Genomic DNA, 20,322 nt, shown 5'->3' with positions numbered 1-20,322 from the left:
CATTCTTTTTGCCTGATTGTGGTCAAACAGGAAAAAGCCCTTTAGCAATCATAGACTACTGGTCATATAACTCCCTCAACTGTGACAGGACTGCCCCTTGGCTTCTGTGGAGAAAACAGTTAACTCAGCTGCCCTGAGATTGAGTGAAGCTATAGTGAAGTTGCTCAGTCGTGTCCGACTCTTTGCAACCCCATGGACTGTAACCTGCCAGGCTCCTCCGTCCATGGGATTTTCCAGGCAAAAGTACTGGAGTGGGTTGCCATTTCCTTCTGTAGGGGATCTTCCTGACCCAGGGATTGAACCCAGGTCTCCCACATTGCAGGCAGATGCTTTACCATCTGAGCCACCAGGGAATCCCAAGATTGAACATCCTTAGAAAGTGCTGCTCACAAGGTTGGCCCTTGGTTGGTGCCTGGGAACTTGGATTTGGGGAGTTTCCCTGGTGGCTCAGATGATAAAGAATCTGCTTGCAATGCAGAAGACCCGGGTTTGATCCCCGCGTCAGGAAGATCCCCCTGGAGGAGGAAATGGCAACTCATTCCAGTATTCTTGCCTGGAGAATTCTATGGACAGAGGAGCCTGGAGGGCTACAGTTCACGGGGTCAAAAAGAGTCGGTCATGACTGAGCAACTAACACTTTCCCTATTTCCAGAACTGATAAGAGTGGTTCACTCTACCTAAGTTATTTGTACAACGTTGTTGTTCAGCCGCTCAGTTGTGTCCTACTCTTTGTGATCCCATGGACTGCAGCACGCCAGCCTTCCTTGTCCTTTACTGACTCCCAGGGTTTGCTCAACCTCATGTCCTTTGAGTCAATGATGCCAACCAACCATCTTGTCCTCTGTCGTCCCCTTCTCCTCCTGCCTTCCATCTTTCCCAGCATCAGGGTCTTTTCCAATGAGTCGGCTCTTTGCATCAGGTGGCCAAAGTACTGGAGCTTCAGCTTCATCATCAGTACTTCCAATGAGTATTCAAGAGTTGATTTCCTTTAGGGTTGACTGGTTTGATCTCCTTGCAGTCCAAGGGGCTCTCAAGAGTCTTCTCCAGCACCACAGTTCGAAAGCATCAATTCTTTGGTGCTCAGCCTTCTTTATGGTCCAACTCTCACATCTGTACATGACTACTGGACCTCTGACTATATGGATCTTTGTTGGCAAAGTAATGTCTCCGCTTTTTAATATGCTGTCTAGGTTTGTCATAGCTTTTCTTCCAAGGAACAAGTTTCTTTTAATTTCATTGCTGCAATCACCATCTGCAGTGATTTTGGAGCCCAAGAAAATAAAGTCTGTCACTATTTCCATTCCCCACCCCCACCCCCATCTATTTGCCATGAAAAGATGGGACTGGATGCCATGATCTTAGTTTTTGCTGTTCATGCAAGCAATGTAGTTTATGCTGAATACCTGTTTTCTTTCTGGAAGTTGAATTTTGGCACATGCTAAACAAAGAGTGCTTACATAACCAGCACTCAAGAAAAACTCTAGGGACTGAGTCTCTAACAAGCCTCCCCTGCAGACAGCAGTTTCACACTTTCGTTGTCACAGCTTGTTGCTGGGGGAATTCAGTGTGTTTTCTGTGACTTCCCTGGGAGAGGAACCTTGGATGCTTGTGCCTTGTTTTGGTGGGACTTCATCCCATGTGCTTTTTCTCTGTGCTGACTTTAGCTTTGTATCCTTTAGCTGTGATAAACCGTAGCCATGAACAGGACTATATACCAAGTCCTGTGGGTTCTCCCACTGAGTCAGTGAAGCTGAGGGTGGTCTCGGGGACACCTGACACAGGTTATCTCTGCTTGTCTGGATCCCACTTCCCTGAGGCCTTCTTCCCTGGTTCCCACAGTGGGGAGTGATCGTCCCCTAGGCCCAGTGAAGCTGTATCAGCAGACTTTGGAAACGGGGTCTTGGATCAAATCCTGCTTCGGCTGGCACGGTGCAGGCCCAGGTACGTGGCCCCTCTTGTAAAGATTGGTCAGTACCCATGGCTGGTACTTAATCATGGCTGGTTTAACCTCCCTAAGAGCACAGGCTTTGCAGGCAGACCTGGGTTTGAATCCCTGCTCTTAATTCTCTTACTTTCTGTGATCTTGTCTCTTCATCTGTAAAATGGGTGGAATTGGGTTTAATTTGATGGAACCATGCAAAGTACTGCCCATAGTGCCTGGCACACAGTCACTGCGCAGCAAATGGGAACCTTTATCATTGTTTTGGTTGTCGGTATTGAAAGTCCTCTCCCCAAATAGACAGGAAACATCTCACTGTTTTTTGTTACTTTCTCAGGTTCCAGCATTCTCTTACACAAACTAGGTGCTTGAAACTAGGCATTGAAAGGATAATATTTTACTCTGTAGCGAAAGGCATGAGTTTGTTGCAAAATAAAAACCACAGAAGTCATTACCATTTAAAAAATCACCTTTGAGTGATTACATGCCATGCACGGTGCTAAACAGTTTGCATAGACAATTCATTCCATTTACTCTTTACAACCTTGTGAGCGCGGTGCTATTATCTTTATCGCCATTTTTGTTTTGGCCGTTGCGCTGGGCATTAGAAGAAAGCCAATAGGAAGGCCAGCCACTCATACTCCTGTGGGCTTTCACATCCACCGGGAGTTCTAAAGGAACCTACTGAATTATTGTGTAGGTGTGATTTTGTTCATTTTTTGGCCACACCGTGTCATGTGGGATCCTGGTTCTCTGACCAGGGATCAAAACTGCACCCCCTGCCCCTGCATTGAAAGCGCAGCCTCAATCCCTGGACCGCCAGGGAAGCCGCTATCATCACTGTTTTGAAGATGAGGAAATGAAGCTTAGCACAACTGTGGACTCATGCAAATTAGCGGCAGAGCTGGAATTCAAACCCAGGCATATTATTAATAATCTACTGAGGCTGCTGTAACGAAATACCACAGACTGGGTGTCTTAAACAACAGAAGTTAATTTTCTCATGGTCTGGAGGCTAGAAGTCCAAGATCAAGGTTGCCATCAGGGCCAGTTTCAGTAGGTTTATAGACAGTGGGCATCTCCCTGGCTTTCTGTTGGGGCCTTTCCCTGTGCATGACTGTGAAAAGACTGAGCAAGGAAGCTCTCTGGTGTCTTTTCTTGTAAGAACACTCATCCTGTCAGATCAGGGCTTCACCTTTACAACCTCATTTATCCTTAGTTACTTCCCTAGAGGCACCATCTCCAAATACAGCCCACAGTGTAAGTAGGGCTTCAACATACAAATTTTGGGAGCCATGTTCTGTCCATAACACCAGGTTCGTCTGACACCAGAGCAAACGGTCACAAATCACTCAACCCCTTGACTTGTTCTACCATTACATTAGGAACCATGTGGGGCTGGGAGGCAGGTGCTTAATTTCCTTCCCTCGGTCAGAAATGTTAACCCAAGTGGGACTGCTAAGCTTTCAGAGGTCCTGAAGCATCCCTCTAGAGGGCTTTGTCAGGGAACACTTGAGCGGGCTTCTGGATTGAGAAGTTCGGCTACACTTGGAGTTTAGACTAAAAGGGAAAGAATTTGGAAGAGAGGGGAAACCATGTCTCAGAGATAAAGTCTTTTCTTTTTTAAAAAATTGCTTGCCTGGCTGCACCCAGGTCTTAGTTGCAGCATGCAGCTCATTTGCCTCAAGGTTCATTTGCCTTTAGAAAGATCCATAAATCCTGAAATGTTAACTGAGTATAACTGGATTCACAAGATATAAATTCACAAGACAGTGATGAGGGATATTTGGTTGTGCTAGGCAAACTTGTGGTTTCAACATGCGGGATGGTTTCCTAACCGGAAATTGAGCTCAGGCCGCCTGCATTGGAGGCACAGAGTCTTGGCCCCTGAACCACCAAGGAAATCCCAGAAATATTCTTTTCTATCTATTCCCCTGATCAGAAATGGTTTGCTGGGAGGCCTTTCCAGCCAATGGCAATAGGTAAGGGGAAGTTTCTTTGAAGTGCTGCCAAAAATGTCATTCGAAGCAAATTCGTTGATCTGATTTCTTTTTGTGGTCAGATAGTTTCAGTCTTGATCTTTGTTCTGAGGAAGGATGGAAAATTGTCTACAGCATATTTCGAATATTCCTTTCGTTTCCTTCTTAGCAGAAGCACCCAGTCTAATCAGGACTTTTTGCTTGCTTTGTAATTATTTACTTAAAGGACTTCCTGTGCATGTTCAGACAAGTAACTCATTCTTCTTGTAAATTATGAGGGGCTTGGAGATTGTACTGATATTCCTAAATACCATTAAGCCAGACAGCTGCTGTGGTTCATTTGCCTTTAGAAAGATCCATAAATCCTGAAACATTAACTGAGTATAACCGGATTCACAAGATATAAATTCTTAAGACAGTGATGAGGGAAGATGCAAAAGAACGCCAGTTTTTCTTTAAAAAAAATTTTTTTAAAAATTTATTTATTTGGCTGTGCCGAGTCGTACCATGCAGGATCTTTACTTGCAGCATATGGGATCAGTTCCCTGACCGGGCCTTGATCCCGGGCCTCCTGCCTTGGGAGCGCAGAGTCTTAGCCACTGGACCACCAGGAAAGCCGTAGGAGCTGCAGTTTTAAGCTCTAGGAGTAATATTTAAACCTTGGTTCAGAACCCTGAATTTTTTTCATTTATAAACAAGCAGTTCTAAGAGTTTGAATGCTGTTTCTCAGAATTTTCTATTTTAATCGTCCTTGATCTAGAGACTTAAAAAAAAATTTTTTTTTCTTCTGGAAATGAATCAACTTTAAACTGAATTTCCAAAAATCACAAAGGGGAGAGAAGCTGCTTCGGGTGACAGGAGAGCAGTTGTCCAGGAACAGATTAAAAACGCTCTGCTCCACCAAGGTGGAGCTGAAAATGTGCTCGGTGTTTCATACCAGACTAAGTCTTGGTAAAATTATCTGTATTTCATGTAGATGAAATGCATTTATTTAAGTGTGGACCAAAGAGACCCTTAGGCAGTTTGCATGGTTTCAAAGTGGAATTCCCTGAAAGACATACTAACAAGACTATTTGTGAAGGTCATGCCTTTGGAAGGAAGATGTGGTTCTAGAGCAGAGGGTAGTAAACCTGTTTCAAATCTAACCCACTGCCTGCTTAGTAAATAATATGCTATAAGGGCTTCCCAGGTGGTGCTAGTGGTAAAGAACCTGCCTGCCAATACAGGAGATGTAAGAGACGTGGGTTCGATCCCTGGGTTGGGAAGATCCCCTGGAGGAGGGCATGGCAACTCACTTCACTATTCTTGCCTGGAGAATCCCCATGGACAGAGGAGCCTGGTGGGCTACAGTCCATAGGGTCGCAAAGAGTCGGACGTGACTGATGCAGCTTAGTACGCACGTAGCATGCACATGTTACAAGGGCAGAGTTGAGTAGTCGCAGCAGAGGAGGAGGCCCACAAAATCTAAAATGTTTACTACTGGCCTTTTCAGGAAAAAGTCCTGTCCTCTTGAGGGCCTCAGGTTGGCCCTGTTTGCATCTCTTCATCCACCAGCCTAGCTGGGGGACATGGTATACCAAGTCCCCCATGAAGAGCCAACCACTCAAACCCTGGCTAGGCTGTGCTTCCGCTGACATGACAGACTCTACCGCCCGCTAGTGCCTGAGCCACAGGTTAGTTAAGACGGTCACAGTGGTTGAAGCACCTCTGTTCTCAGTCTGCAGAGGCCAGGAGAGAAATCACTAGAACTTTATTTTTTAAAACTTTAAAATTAGCAACCATTAGAGGGGAATCTTCTTTAACTTAATCTTTTCTTCAATGTTTGAAAAGTATCTCATCTTTGTTAAGAGTTCCTTGGCTTTTTCAAAATTGTCTGAAATAAAGAGAAAGATTAATGTGAGAGGCTTCATTTCAAGCAAGAATAAAATCACTCCACCCAAGGCAGCTGGATCAAAGCTGAGGGCCGGGCTCTGGAAGGTTGATCAGTTACTCAGTAGATCTGAGAGAGGGAGATGGAACACCTGGGTTGCTCTCGGGGACAGAGGACTTACAACCAAAGGGAGCAAAAGCATCCTTGTTCACAGGATTCAGACTTTAAATGAGAAGCTGATTCTTTTTCAGGATGATACCCAGTATAACTAAGGTTGGGTTTTTTTGTTTTTTTAAATTACTGAATTTTGGCTGTGCTGAGTCTTTGTTGCTGCATGGGCCTTACTCTAGTTGTGGCGAGTGGGGGCTACTCTCTAGCTGTGTTGCTCGGCCATCTCATTGCTGTGGCTCCTCTTGTTGCGGAGCAGGGGCTCTAGAGCACAGGCTCAGTAGCTGTGGTGCATGGGCCTAGTTGCTCCGTGGCATGAGGGATCTTCCTGGACCCGGGATCGAACCCGTGTCCCCTGCATTGGCAGGCAGATTCTTTGCCGCTGGGCCACCAGGGAAGTCCCTAAGTTGTGTTTCAAGAGTTCTCCCCCCGTGGTATATGGTGGTTGAAGCCTGATAAGGAATGTGGAAGCACCTGGTGCAGGGAGAGAAGGATGGAGTGGACCGGCAGGCCACCACATTCAGGACGGCAGTCTTGGTTCCAGACTGCTTCTACTTTCCAGGTCCTGCTCTACAACAGCTCTCATCACACTGTATGGACTCATCTCTGGGACTCTAGATTCTGAGAGGTGGCCCTAACTCCTTAGAATAACCTCCTTTTATCTGGGTTAGTATGAGTTGCTTTCTCCTTCCTGCAGTGGAATGATCCCTAGGCCAAAGGGCTATTATTGTCTTATTTAAGAGGTGTCACTAGACAGGGATGGAGGGAATGGGCTGTTCCTGCTTAAAAATAGCTAGAAACAGATCTAGTCTCTTCAGCCTGAGAGCCAGGAGCAGTGAGGACTCCATATTTACAATTTAGCACAGTTGGGCCATGGGCTTCTCCTTATGGGCTCTGCAGAAGACGGGGCTTTGCCAAATGTTGACTGTGTGGCCTTGCCCTCAGGTCAGTCTGGGTTGGCTTCCGCCCACATCCCTCACCTTATCTTCCCCTACTTGCCAAAGGGGAATGGGAGCATTTTCTCTCGTCTAATCTTCAGTGGACATTTACTGGCTTGGCACACACCTGGATTCTCTAGCAAGACTGTGAATCCTTGAAGGCAGAAATGTAGGCTTATCTCTATTTTATCGCTCCCCACATACCTGTCATAGGATGGGCATGTAATAGCTACTTATTGAACGAATGGTTATATCTCAGTGCTTAGAATTTCTTTCCATATTTAAGAAAGTCATGAAATGAAGGGAGTACCTCTTTCAAAAGCTCTGCTCACATCATCAGTCAGTTCTTTCTGTTTAGCTGAAAAGGAAAACCAAGATCTTAATTTTTCTATTTAAGTAGACTGATAATATGAAGACAATCCTCTGTCATCTTGTGAATACAGCACAGCGGGGAGCTTGGATTCAAGGGCGAGGCCTCCTGACCTCCGTCTCTACGTGTTCACAGTGGCAGCTCCTGTTTCGTGCAGCTCTGGCTGACCCTAGTTACACAGTTTTCCCACCCACGCAAGGTCTGAGGGGCAGTCACCAAAGTTCATAAAAGGGCTATAGAAGCATTAAAAAAGAAAAAAGGACAAGGACATATCTTATCTCGACCAAGCACTCTAAGTCTTCCAGGTTTCAGCTAGGAGAAAAATCAACAAGCTGGGCTCACCCATCAGCAGGGTGTTATAGAATCAGGCAACCACTAGCAAATCATACAGCCTCTCCTTCTCAGGTAGCGCTAGTGGTAACTCTCCTGCCAATGTAGGAGATGTAAGAGATGCAGTTTCGATCCCTGGGTTGGGAAGATCCCTGGAGAAGGAAATGGTAACCCATCCCAGTATTCTTGCCTGGGGAATCCCATGGACAGAGGAGCCTTTGGGCAATGGTTCATGGGGTCGCAATTGGACACGACTGAAGTGACTTAGCACTTAGAACGTACCTGAAGAGAGAAGATGCCAGATGAAGTAAAGGAGCAGCTCCCTCATGCTTGCATTATTCCCTCATTAGGAAATGAGGAATTTTATAAGTGCATTTCCCAGATAGACAGTATTAATCATTTATGGGGGTACCTGCTTTCAAAGCACTTTTAAATATATTATATCCCTATCATAGGCAACGACAGGTATTGGGAAAATGTACTGTGGTTACACAGCTAGCATGTTGAAGAGCTCGGAACAGACCCCAAGTCACCTGACTCCTAGTTCAGTGGCTAGAAACTCACTTTTCTGGTAGCAACGTGGTGTCAACAAAAAAGAACAGTGGATTAGGAGTCTGGAGGCTCTGAAGTCCTGACCCCAAAACCATCTAGCTCATGCCCTTGAACGTTCACTTTAACTGGGCCTTAGCAGGTAAGGGAGGAAATTTAGGAATTATTGCACTCATCTCACATGCTAGTAAAGTAATGCTCAAAATTCTCCAAGCCAGGCTTCAGCAATATGTGAACCATGAACTTCCTGATGTTCAAGCTGGTTTTAGAAAAGGCAGAGGAACCAGAGATCAAATTGCCAACATCTGCTGGATTATGGAAAAAGCAAGAGAGTTCCAGAAAAACATCTATTTCTGCTTTACTGACTATGCCAAAGCCTTTGACTGTGTGGATTACAATAAACTGTGGAAAATTTTGAAAGAGATGGGAATATCAGACCACCTGATCTGCCTCTTGAGAAATTTGTATGCAGGTCAGGAAGCAACAGTTAGAAGTGGACATGGAACAACAGACTGGTTCCAAATAGGAAAAGGAGTTCGTCAAGGCTGTATATTGTCACTCTGTTTATTTAACTTATATGCAGAGTACATCATGAGAAACGCTGGACTGGAAGAAACACAAACTGGAATCAAGATTGCCGGGAGAAATATCGATAACCTCAGATATGCAGATGACACCACCCTTATGGCAGAAAGTGAAGAGGAACTCAAAAGCCTCTTGATGAAAGTGAAAGTGGAGAGTGAAAAAGTTGGCTTAAAGTTCAACATTCAGAAAATGAAGATCATGGCATCCGGTCCCACCACTTCATGGGAAATAGATGGGGAAACAGTGGAAACAGTGTCAGACTTTATTTTTCTGGGCTCCAAAATCACTGTAGATGGTGACTGCAGCCATGAAATTAAAAGACGCTTACTCCTTGGAAGGAAAGTTATGACCAACCTAGATAGCATATTCAAAAGCAGAGACATTACTTTGCCAACAAAGGTTCGTCTAGTCAAAGCTATGGTTTTTCCTGTGGTCATGTATGGATGTGAGAGTTGGACTGTGAAGAAGGCTGAGCGCCAAAGAATTGATGCTTTTGAACTGTGGTGTTGGAGAAGACTCTTGAGAGTCCCTTGGACTGCAAGGAGATCCAACCAGTCCATTCTGAAGGAGATCAGCCCTGGGATTTCTTTGGAAGGAATGATGCTGAAGCTGAAACTCCAGTACTTTGGCCACCTCACACGAAGAGTTGACTCATTGGAAAAGACTCTGATGCTGGGAGGGATTGGGGGCAGGAGGAGAAGGGGACGATAGAGGATGAGATGGCTGGATGGCATCACTGACTCGATGGACGTGAGTCTGGGTGAACTCCTGGAGTTGGTGATGGACAGGGAGGCCTGGCGTGCTGCGATTCATGGGGTCGCAAAGAGTCGGATACGACTCAGTGACTGATCTGATCTGACCTGCTTAAAGCCAGACAGTAACGCTAGAGCTAAAATAACCCCCACCACTGACTGAGCACTTACCATGAGCCAGACTCTGTATCAAGTGTTTTACACACTTTGTTGTCCAGTTGCTAAGTTGTGTCTGACTCTTTGTGACGTTATGAACTTCAGCATGCCAAGCTTCCCTGTCCTTCACTATCTCCTGGAGTTTGCTCAAATTCATGTCCATTAAGTCAGTGATGCCATCAAACCATCTTATCCTCTGTTGCCCCATTCTCCTCCTGCCCTCAATCTTTCCCAGCATCAGGGTGTTTTTAACTTACTTAATCCTTGCAACAATGGGTACTAATATTGTCTCCGTTTTATAGATGACGAAACTGAGGCTCAGAGCGGGTGAAGGCACTTTGCTCAAAGTCACACAAAAAGTCAGTGGCAGTGTTGGGAGCGAACCCAAGCCCACCTCACCCAGAGCCTCATGATCTGCCTGCCAAAGCCATGCAGCTGCACCTTCTGACTGCAAATGCTGAGTTTCTCTTTCTCCAACACCACACAGCTCTAGTGCTGATATACCCCCACTGGACAGCTCCCCCACCAGAACTTCTATTTTACTGCTTTTAATTTGTTTGTTATTTGTTCACTCACTTGATAAATATTTACTGAGTCCTCATTACACTCCAAGTACTGTTATGTGTGCTGAGGATGTGAGAGAAGCAAAAAGCAGACACAATTTCTGCCTCCACAGAACTTCTGGTCTAATAGGGGAGGCTGATGTGGGGCCAATAATCTTACATAGAACAATAAGGTTATAACTATTATTAGTCCTACAAAAGAGGGGTACTCTCAGCTAAAAGACATAGACAGAGGTCCTCTGAGGATTTCCTGAGGAAGTGGGGACTGCCCCCGGATCTGAAGGAGGAAGAGTTAGTAGACGGGGTAGAGGAGAAGGGGATTTTGGGCAGAAGCAACAGTACCTACAAATGCCCTGGGCAGGAAGGTGGAAAGTACAGATGAAGAACTGGAGGCAGCCTGCATGGCTGGAATGGAAGGAGCAAACAAGAGGAAGCAGAGGCCCAGTTATCCAGGTCTCTTTAACCTGAAAGTGATGGGGAGCCAAGGGAGCCACTTCCAAGTTTTTAAGCAAGGCCAAGGGTGCTATGATTAGATTTGGGTTTCAACACAGGTGATAGTGTAGGAATATATCAGACTGAAGGTAGAGATGGACTGGTCTGGAGTTACTCCAGTCATCCAGGTGGGAGAAAATGGTAGCTTGGGACGGGGTGGTGGCAGTGAAAATGGATGGATGGATTTGAGACGCAGTAAGAAAGCCAGTTTTTCAAGACTTGCTGATAGACTGTCTATGGGGGGGAGGGGGAGTACGTTGTCAAGAACGCCTATTCAGTGTTTTGGACTTGAGCAACTGCAGAGCGTCATCCACTTAGAAAGGGAATATCTTCAGAGGAATAGGTTGATTTTGGGGGATGGAGGACGGACACTCAAGACTTCCATGTGGGACACACTGAATTGGAATATATAAACTCCCTGAAGGCCCAAGGTCATGTCCTTCTGTTCACTGCTGGATTCTCAGTGTCCTGCACAGTGCCTGATACACAGTGCTGCTGCTGCTGCTGCTAAGTCGCTTCAGTCATGTCCGACTCTGTGCGACCCCATAGACGGCAGCCCACCAGGCTCCCCCGTCCGTGGGATTCTCCAGGCAAGAACACTGGAGTAGTTGCCATTTCCTTCTCCAATGCATGAAAGTGAAAAGGGAAAGTGAAGTCGCTCAGTCATGTCTGACTCTTAGCGACCCCATGGACTGCAGCCTACCAGGCTCCTCCGTCCATGGGATTTTCCAGGCAAGAGTACTGGAGTGGGGTGCCATCGCCTTCTCCGTGATACACAGTAGGCACGCCATAAACATTTGTGAAAGTTTGGACATGCATACAGTTTGAGTGAGAAACCTGGAGCCTTTTCTACTTGGCATGGTTAATTTTATGTGCCGACTTGTTTAGGCTGCAGTGCCCAGTTGTCTGGTCAAACACTAGTCTAGATGCTGCTGTGAAGGCTTTCTGTAGACGTGATTAACGTTTACAGTCAGTTGACCTTACGGAGACTATCTTTAATAACACAGGTGGGCCTCATCCAATCAGTTGAAGACAGTAAGCCAAAACTGAGTTTTCCTGAAGAGGGAATTTTCCCTCATGACTAACATAGAAGTTCTGCCTGAGTTGCCAGCCTGCTGGTCTATCTGACACAGTTTGGATTTGCTAGCTCCTACAATCGCATGAGCCATTCCTTAAAATAAGTTTCTCTCTCCACACACACACACACTATTGATTCTGTTTCTCTGGAGAACCCTGACTGACACTCTATGGAATAAAGTGAAAGTAAAGCAATATGGGATCATAAGAGCAAGGTTTCATTCTTTGCTCTGCTATATCTGCTGAGTGACTTTGGGTATTTCCATGAATTTCTGAGGCCTGTTTTTCTTGGCAGGGATAATAATATCATCCAAATGATGTCATGGGTAGGAAAGAGCACTGTGGTCTACAAAATACTATTACATTCTTAGTTTAAGCCTGCTTTCCAGAGAATTAGGGATTTTGCAGGTCTAACAAAACGGGTTTCAGTATGATCAAGAAAAAAAAATTCCCTGAATCACTATGAAGACCAATGTGTCCTCTTTATATGCATTTTCCACTTAACTTCTACATATATAGGGACTTCTCTGGTGGTCCAGTGGTTAAGAATCTGCCTTTGGGCTTCCCTGGTGGCTCAGATGTTAAAGTATCTGCCTGTAATGCGGGAGACCTGGGTTCTATCCCTGGATCGGGAAGATCCCCTGGAGGAGGAAATGGCAACCCACTCTGGTATTCTTGCCTGGAAAATCCCATGGATGGAGGAGCCTGGTGGCCTATACAGTCCATCGGGTCGCAAAGAGTCGGACACGACTGAGTGACTTAGACTCTACGTGTACTCAAAATAGCAATATAAAATATTTGGTACTATTTTTATCTTTTACCTCTGACAATAGATTCAATCTCTTTCATGGCAATTTCACCTTGAGCTTCTGCAAGTTTTTCATTGATTTCCATTATTTCCGTGAGGAATTGACTATCCATCTCATAGTCTGTCCCTTCAGGAATCTCTATTCCACGGAGCTTTAGCTATTGGGGCATAAAGCAGGGAAAATTAAGTTTAATTCAAGAAATTATGGCTAGAGTCATAAATCCTACTCACCATAAATCCTTCTCACCCTTTAGAACAAAATGTCACTCACACAGAAAACTTTAAGTGTCCCAGTGATGAAACTGGGACTGAGACAGGAGTATTGGAACTCTCCTACCTGGAACTATGTGACCCTAGAGAAGTCATTCTTCCACTTGGGAGGTTGAACTATGTATCTGTAAAGATTCTATTAAATCCTAAAACTCTAAGGTGCTCACTTCTCTACTAGCAACTAAACAAAACAAAAATTACTCTTTCCTGAAAGCCAGTACCGTCTAATTCTTTAAATTTATAGCAAATGGTAAAAAAAAAAAAAAAAAAAAAAAGGCATTTGGGCAAGTAAAGTTTATAGAGATACTCAGAAAACTATATGCATGTAGTATTTTTGAGGTTAATTATGGGTCCCTAGACTAGCTAAGATCTCAAGCACTCTTCTGTTGAATACAGGGGAACAGCTGTCCCCCAGAGGAATGGGATCAGGCAGTCATGATAGAAGGGTTGGAAAATCACCTTACAAGGTATAGTCCCCTGCTCAGGGGGGCCAGAAGGGTCTTATAGGCCTCATTGACAAGGGTCGAGTGCTTCTCTGAGAAGTCCTTTTCATTCTGTAGGTGGAAATGAAGATAGTCATATTACCATGCAAATCAGCCATCTTACATTCACAAACTGTTTCATAAAACACTGATGGGCCAGCACATAAGGAAGGAGAACTGGTGTGGGATAAGCTGTTTTAATTTTCAGACAATGGGTTTTAATTCTGCTAGGAAGTAAGGTTGGAGAAGGCAATGGCAACCCACTCCAGTACTCTCGCCTGGAAAATCCCATGGACGGAGCAGCCTGGTAGGCTTCAGTCCATGGAGTCGAGAACAGTCAGACATGACTGAGCGACTTCACTTTTACTTTTCACTTTCATGCACTGGAGAAGGAAATGGCAACCCACTCCAGTGTTCTTGCCTGGAGAATCCCAGGGACGGCAGAGCCTGGTGGGCTGCCATCTATGGGGTCGCACAGAGTTGGACACGACTGAAGTGATTTAGCAGCAGGAAGTAAGGTAAAAGCTCTGAGTGTAGGATTAATCCAGGGCCTGGTTGGTTGTAATCAGGCTGCCCCAGGGCAAAGCTGGTTGTACAGTTTTGTCCCTGGTAATTGGTAATCTCATAACCACAGGCCACTGCACCCAGGGTGCATATGTGTCTGGGTATGACTGTGCTATGTCTGTTGTGCTAAGTCACTTCAGTCATGTCTGACTCTTTACGACCCTATGGACTGTTGTCCACCAGGCTCCTCTGTCCCTGGGATTTTCCAGGGAGGAATATTGGAGTGGTGGCCATGACCTCCTAGAGGGGAGCTTCCTCATCCAGGGAATGATTGGGGATGGCCAATAGGCTTACCTGAGACCTCTGGCTGAAGAAATCTGGGTGGACAAGGCGCTGTAGTTGCTGGTATCTATGTTGGAGCTTCACAGTGTCAACTCTGAAGGAGCGGTTGCTGGAAGGAAATCAGGAGATGAAACTCATGCATCAGATATTTACAGATCTGTATACTATGGGCCTTGGAGAAGGCAATGGCATCCCACTCCAGTACTCTTGCCTGGAGAATCCCATGGACCGAGGAGCCTGGTAGGCTGCAGTCCATGGGGTTGCGAGGAGTCTGACACGACTGAGCGACTTCCCTTTCACTTTTCACTTTCATGCACTGGAGAAGGAAATGGAAACCCACTCCAGTGTTCTTGCCTGGAGAATCCCAGGGACGGCAGAGCCTGGTGGGCTGCCATCTATGGGGTCTCGCAGAGTCGGACACGACTGAAGCGACTTAGCAGCAGCAGCAGCAGCAGCGCTTGGTTCCTCTTCTCAGGGGGGACACAATAAACATGTAGACAAGAGCTATTCCAGAAAGTGCTAGGTACTGTAAAGGAAAACAGAATAGGTCAGAGAATGGTAGATGTAGTGGACAAAGAGATGACATTTGAGCTGAGACCTAAATGATGAGGAGGAGTAATCAGAGATTAGAGGAAAGACGCATTCAGGCACAGGGAACACGCAGAGACCTTGAAGTTAGAACAAGACTGGCATGCTTGAAAACTTACAGGGTAGTGTTACTGCGACCCTTCATACGTGCTCAGTGACTGGTGGGGCCAGAGCCCAGGGTTAAGGGGCATTCCAGAATCACACTCTATTTTTCTAAGGCCCAGGTCCTTTCATTTCTGCCTCTCACTTTATTTTAAACAAATCCCCTTCACTTTTTATTCCCAGAGCCTGCACTATCTCTTTAGCTCCGCCCAAATTTGTCACCTCTCCAAACTCCTCGACCTTCCGTGTAAATAGGAAAAACACTTATTTCTCAGACCCTCCAGTTCTCACTTTTCCCTTAGATTCTGCCCACAGCCTTAAGTTTTTCCATGCTCTTACTCTCATATTTTGGATACCACTTCTGTACTTCTTTCTTAAAAATCTCAAGCCAACTTTAAACATTCTGAACTTCAAGCTTCTATGCTCCAAAGTGAAAGTGAAAGTTGCTCTGCTGCTGCTGCTGCTAAGTTGATTCAGTCGTGTGGGACTCTGTACGACCCCATAGATGGCAGCCCACCAGGCTCCTCCGTCCACAGGATTTTCCAGGCAAGAGTGCTGGAGTGGGGTGCCATTGCCTTCTCCAATGCATGAAAGTGAAAAGTGAAAGTCAAGTCGCTCAGTCGTGTCCGACTCTTAGCGACCCCATGGACTGCAGCCCACCAGGCTCCTCTGTCCATGGGATTTTCCAGGCAAGAGTGCTGGAGTGGGGTGCTACTGCTTTCTCCGGAAAGTCGCTCAGTCGTGTCCAACTATTGCGACCCCATGGACTATACAGTCTATGGCATTCTCTAGGCCAGAATACTGGAGTGGGTAGCTTTTCCCTTCCCCAGGGGATCTTCCTAACCCAGGGATCCAACTCAGGTCTCCCGCATTGCAGGAAAATTCTTTACCAGCTGAGCCACAAGGGAAGCCTGTAATTAATCGATCTTCCCAACCCAGGGGTAGAACCCAGGTCTCCTGCATTGCAGGCGGATTCTTTACCAGCTGAGCCACCAGGGAAACCCAAGTATACCGGAGTGGGTAGCTTATCCCATCTCCAGTAGACCTTCCCGACCCAGGAATCGAACCGGGGTCTCCTGCATTGCAGGCAGATTCTTTACCCTGAGCTATCAGGGAAGCCCTAGGGCCGCGCCAAGTACCCTCCCCTCAAAGCCCCGCCTCTCAACTTGGCCTTCTCTCAGAACCCGCCCCTCCATTGCTGCCTTCAAACTTCAGTTTCCCCTATCCACTCCCCGCCTCTCCACTCCAAGATTCCCTCTCGTCTTCATCCCCTCAAAGCGTCCTCGCTCAGGCCAGCCCCTTAATTTCCTCCCCAGGCACATCCCACGCATCCTTCTCGACCAGGCTCCACCCCCAGCCCGGTCCTCCAGGGCTCCGCCAACCTGTGTGACTGGTCCAGCCTTCCTCCTCCCCTAGCCCGACCCGCCCTCCCCTCTCGCACGTCCAGACGCGTTTCAGGAAACGGCCTCCATACCAGTCCATGAGGCTGAAGTAATCTCGAGTCGGGTCAGGTGGCTGCAGCGCGCGGCACCGAGGGCAGAAGAACCGGTCCCCCCGCGGTGGGCCCCCTGGGCCGCCGCAGTTCCAACATCGTGGGGAGCTGCTTCCTGCCAGCGACGCAGCATTGCAGTTTAGCAGTCTTCTCCCGAGCACCCCTGTCGGCCACCACCCCGACGGCCGGAGAAAGGCCCCGGTCCTTCCGCCCCACATCGGGCCGGCGGCCTGCCTCGCCGAGGTCACCTGAGCCTGACCAGACTTGTGCTAATGATTGGCTGGGGAACTAGGCGGAGGGCGGGACCACTCGGGGGAAACCTGGATTCTGAGTCCCGCTCTGCAGCTTAAACTACAACTCCCAGAAAGCATTGAAGCTGCGGGGGCGGCCACATCCGCTGCTTCTCATTGGTCCGGCGGGAGCGGAGGGGTGTTTTGATTGGTGGAGGGTGGAGTTTGTATCCGCGGGTTTAGCGCCACTCCGCTGGCTGCGGCTGCTCTGGGTTGTAGTCTTCCAGAGGGGCTCACGCGGTGAGTCATAGTGGGGAGCTTCTTTTGGGTATTTAGGGGTTCGAATCCTGTCCTCAGGGTCTTATTGCGAGCTGAATCTCCCGAGCCTTCATCTCGTCCTGTGTATGAGCTCGGGAAGGCGCGGGGGAGAGGAATGCGTGGGAGACTCTTCCTCCTTTGTAGACAAACCTCGAGGTGAATTTCACTTCCCTTGTTACTTACAAGCAGAAACTGGCCCAGAAGTACAGGATAAGAAAGAACAAAGTTATGCTCTTCAGAATCAGAGCCAAGCTGCTCTGCGGAAAGTTTTAAAGATGTTAGTAATTATTATCATGAAAGTGAAAGTGAAGTCGCTCAGTCGTGTCCGACTCTTTGCGACCCCATGGACTGTAGCCTAATCAGGCTCCTCCGTCCATGGGATTTTCCAGGCAAGAGTGCTAGAGTGGATTGCCATTTCCTTCTCCAGGGGATCTTCCCGACCCAGGAATCGAACCCGGATCTCCCGCATTGTAGGCAGACGCTTTACCGTCTGAGCCACCAGGGAAGCCCAATTATTATCATAGTTTGGTTCAATCTGAAAATGCCTATTGAGAACCCACTCTCAATAGGCTCTGCTGGAACTGGAAGCACACTGACTTGTGTAGGAAGATGCTTCGAGAGTGTCCATAAGCAAGTGTGGGGGATTGGGTGGCAAAGGGAGGGGAGGGGGCCACCAGTCTTCCTTGGGACTCAGTTTCTCTATTTGAGGAAAAATAAATTGTGTTGCACTTGTAAGGCCTTTCTCTGCTTTCAGATTCTTTGGGCCTGAAAGTCCGATTATCAAGCTTTACTGAGGGGGTGGGGTTGAAAGAACGTTGCTGCAGCATCTCATTTGATTTTCTAGCTCCGTCTACTTTTTGAGTTCAGAGAGGCTGTAATCTACCTAAAGGTCATGCGAAGAGCTGACTTAGCTGACTCCGAATCTGTTTGCTTATAACCTCTCCACTATACATGGCGGAGGCCCATGTAGTCCTGGTGTGGTGCACCCTTCTTATCAGGTGTGATGATAGCAGCTACCTCTTGACACACTGTCTTTTGCCACTTTTCAGGGCGGAGAAGTTTTGCTCCAAAGCCGCAGGAGGTCACACCTCGGCTGAGGTGGTATCAGAGCATCAGGTCCTGAAGTCGAAGCTCTGGCAGCACCTCCCTGGTGCACTTTGAGGAAACCTCACCAGACTTTTGCATCTGGAAGGACGTTTGTGTCTGGAAGGCCTATGTAAATGCAATAATCTGTGTCGGTCATGTTTACTATATTTTCCTTGAGGGGTAGCCTGAGTGTGGAGTTCTGGAGAAAAAGCCCTTAAAAAAAAAATCAGATTAGGGATTTAAAGTTAGGATTTGAAAGTTACTTTGACTTTACTGTAGGTTCTGTTATTGGGGTTTAACTGTGAAATTAATTCTAAAACAAGGGTGGGACCCTCTGTTATGATCTTCTATATGTCTGAATAGTTCTTTCTGTTGTGCTGGGAGGTCATTTGGGATGCTGAAAAGATGAGCCGCATAGTTAATTAGCATGACAAAGGGCTAGGTGGGATTGTTTAGAGCTGTCTTAGTGTTTTGCTTCATTAAGTGGCCCAGCTCTTAGTTTGGAGTCTAGGAATCTAGAATGAACTTGGGTCCTACCCTCCAGGAGCTGGTTTGGGTAAGGGGCATCAGTGACATTTTATGTAAATGTCACCCCTGGGGTGATGCAGCCAATTTCTGTACAATTTTTCTTTGCTCATCATCTATGCCAAACCACCCGACCTTTCCCCTTCTTTGCTTTCCGAAAATACATATGTAGTTTAAGTGCAGTGTTGATTGTATTAGTGAATACATTTTAGGTTCCATTTCTTTTTTCTTAAAAAATATTTATTTATTTACTTGGCTGCACCCGGTCTTAGTGACAGCCTGTGGAATCTTTTTAGTTGTGGCATGAGGGATCTAGTTTTCTGGCCAGGGATTGAACCCGAGCCCTCTGCATTGGGAGCACAGAGTCTTAGCCACTGGACCACCAGGGACCACCATTTCTAATTTTTAACAATTGGATGAGTGTAACCTGTTATGATTCTCTCCCTTCCCCAATTCAGTATCTTTGTTTTTTCACTTATTTATAGTCTTCAAATTGTTTCTTTCCCCTGTGGTTTGTGGCTGTCACACAAAAAACTTATTAGGTGAAAATAATCTGAAGAAAAACTGAGCTCAGAAGAGTGATGGCTGTAGACTGTTGGAATTTTAATTTTTGCAGAGCATGCTTGTCCTGGATCTTCTTTTTTGTTTTGTTTTGGCTGTTGTAATATGCCCATCCTTCTTCGTTGACCTTTAAGTCTTGTTCCTTGAAACTCACCTGGTTGTGGGACACTTATTTTTGAGGTGGTGATGTCTCGGGAGACGAATGTGGAGCGTCAGCAGCCCCGCGGCAGCGCCTCCCCGCAGTCCCAGGGCGGCTTCTCACAGTCCCAGGGTCCCTCCTCGCAGCCACACAGCTCCTCGTCACAGTCCCAGGGCACGTCCAGCCAGTCCTCCCACTCCAGCTCTGGCACGCTGAGCTCCTTAGACACAGTGTCCACGCAGGAACTCTATTCTATTCCGGAGGACCAAGAACCCGAGGAGCCTGTCCCTGCCCCTTGGGCTCGATTATGGGCCCTTCAGGATGGATTCTCCAATCTTGGTAAGATCTTTTGTTATGCAGTGCAATATTTGGCTCAGAAAAACAGTTACAGAAAGTTGTTGCAACAGATAACCTAAGACACTCCTGGAATGATTCTGGAGTTTGGAGGTGGTGAAAGACAGAACTGAGAAGGCAGTTTTGGGTCATGCACTGGCTCTTACTTGCTGTGGATCCCCTTCATTTATTCTTTCACCAAATGTTGATTTGGCCTCTGCCATGTGTTGTCCATCTGAGGAGGGTTGTGGATGTTTTCCCTAGAAAAATGTTAATTCATGCAAACTTGTAAACATTTGTTGTCTAATCACAGAAATGTCATCACTTCAGTCCTGCTCTGGTGCAGCAGTTTCAGAGCATCTGTGTTACAGTCTTAGGATGGAGAAGGTTATTTGTTGACTCCCTGTTATTTGTTTTTATCTCAAAATAGCCAACCTTGCTGTTTAAACATACTCATCCACTCTGACAGCTGATTCCAACAGTGAGACTTTGCTTTCAGTATGTCTTATTTAGTATTTTTCCTGTCTCGAATTAAAATGACCTCTTCATTAAAAAGATGGCTCAGCTGGTAAAGAATCAGCCTGCCAATGGGGAGACACAGGAAACGTGGGTTCTATCCCTGGGGCGGAAAGATCCCCTGGAGATAGAGAAGGCGACCCACTCCAGTATTCTTGCGTGAAAAATCCCATGGACAGAGGAGCCTGGAGGGCTACAGTCCAATGGGTTGCAATGTCAGACACAACTGAAATACGCACAATACACTTCATTTAAAAA

General features: G+C 46.6%; 2 protein-coding genes across 17 annotated transcripts in view; one reads left to right on the top strand and one right to left on the bottom strand.

Annotated features, from left to right (window-relative positions):
• Positions 1-4,366: 4,366 nt before the first annotated feature.
• On the bottom strand, positions 4,367-16,616 carry HSCB (HscB mitochondrial iron-sulfur cluster cochaperone). Of its 6 annotated transcripts, none has more exons than XR_015144713.1 (6): positions 16,339-16,616; positions 14,187-14,283; positions 13,306-13,400; positions 12,590-12,734; positions 7,205-7,252; positions 4,367-4,558 (listed from the first exon to the last, which is right to left on the bottom strand). XR_015144713.1 is itself a non-coding variant. In XM_086348519.1 (6 exons), exons 1-6 carry the CDS (start codon positions 16,572-16,574, stop codon positions 4,437-4,439), a joined length of 738 nt encoding a protein of 245 aa, XP_086204645.1. In that variant the 5' UTR covers positions 16,575-16,616; the 3' UTR covers positions 4,367-4,436. The 6 variants fall into 6 exon arrangements, 3 of the variants coding, with proteins under 3 accessions (XP_086204645.1, XP_086204646.1, XP_086204647.1); XM_086348519.1 differs by having other exon boundaries at positions 13,311-13,400; XR_015144712.1 differs by lacking the exon at positions 4,367-4,558 and adding an exon at positions 5,652-5,791.
• Positions 16,617-16,702: 86 nt separating this feature from the next.
• Positions 16,703-20,322, top strand: part of CHEK2 (checkpoint kinase 2) — a 38,601-nt gene continuing 34,981 nt past the window's right edge. For 6 of the 11 annotated variants that reach the window (XM_086348500.1, XM_086348497.1, XM_086348502.1 and 3 more), the window contains exons 1-3: positions 16,703-16,886; positions 17,954-18,120; positions 19,257-19,554. In XM_086348500.1, coding sequence (XP_086204626.1) covers positions 19,263-19,554 — 292 coding nt within the window. In that variant the 5' untranslated portion in view covers positions 16,703-16,886; positions 17,954-18,120; positions 19,257-19,262. The remainder of the gene's footprint in view (positions 16,887-17,953; positions 18,121-19,256; positions 19,555-20,322) is intronic. The other 5 variants (XM_086348504.1, XM_086348498.1, XM_086348505.1 and 2 more) reach the window with 5 other exon arrangements.

This window comes from Bos grunniens, chromosome 17 (assembly GCF_055505025.1).
Source record: "Bos grunniens cultivar Pamir isolate PY7600 chromosome 17, Bosgru_T2T1.0, whole genome shotgun sequence".
Lineage (NCBI taxonomy): Eukaryota > Metazoa > Chordata > Mammalia > Artiodactyla > Bovidae > Bos > Bos grunniens.
Note: the sequence above shows the minus strand (reverse complement) of the source record. Positions and strands in the feature narration are given on the sequence as shown.

Excerpts from the sequence above, each read along its gene's own strand:
- HSCB (XM_086348519.1), bottom strand. The coding sequence starts at position 16,574 with ATGTGGGGCGGAAGGACCGGGGCCTTTCTCCGGCCGTCGGGGTGGTGG. Across the intron at positions 14,284-16,338 it reads TACTTCAGCCTCATGGACTG|CAACCGCTCCTTCAGAGTTG; the intron begins GTATGGAGGCCG and ends ATTTCCTTCCAG. Across the intron at positions 7,253-12,589 it reads GATTGAATCTATTGTCAGAG|CTAAACAGAAAGAACTGACT; the intron begins GTAAAAGATAAA and ends TTTCCTTTTCAG.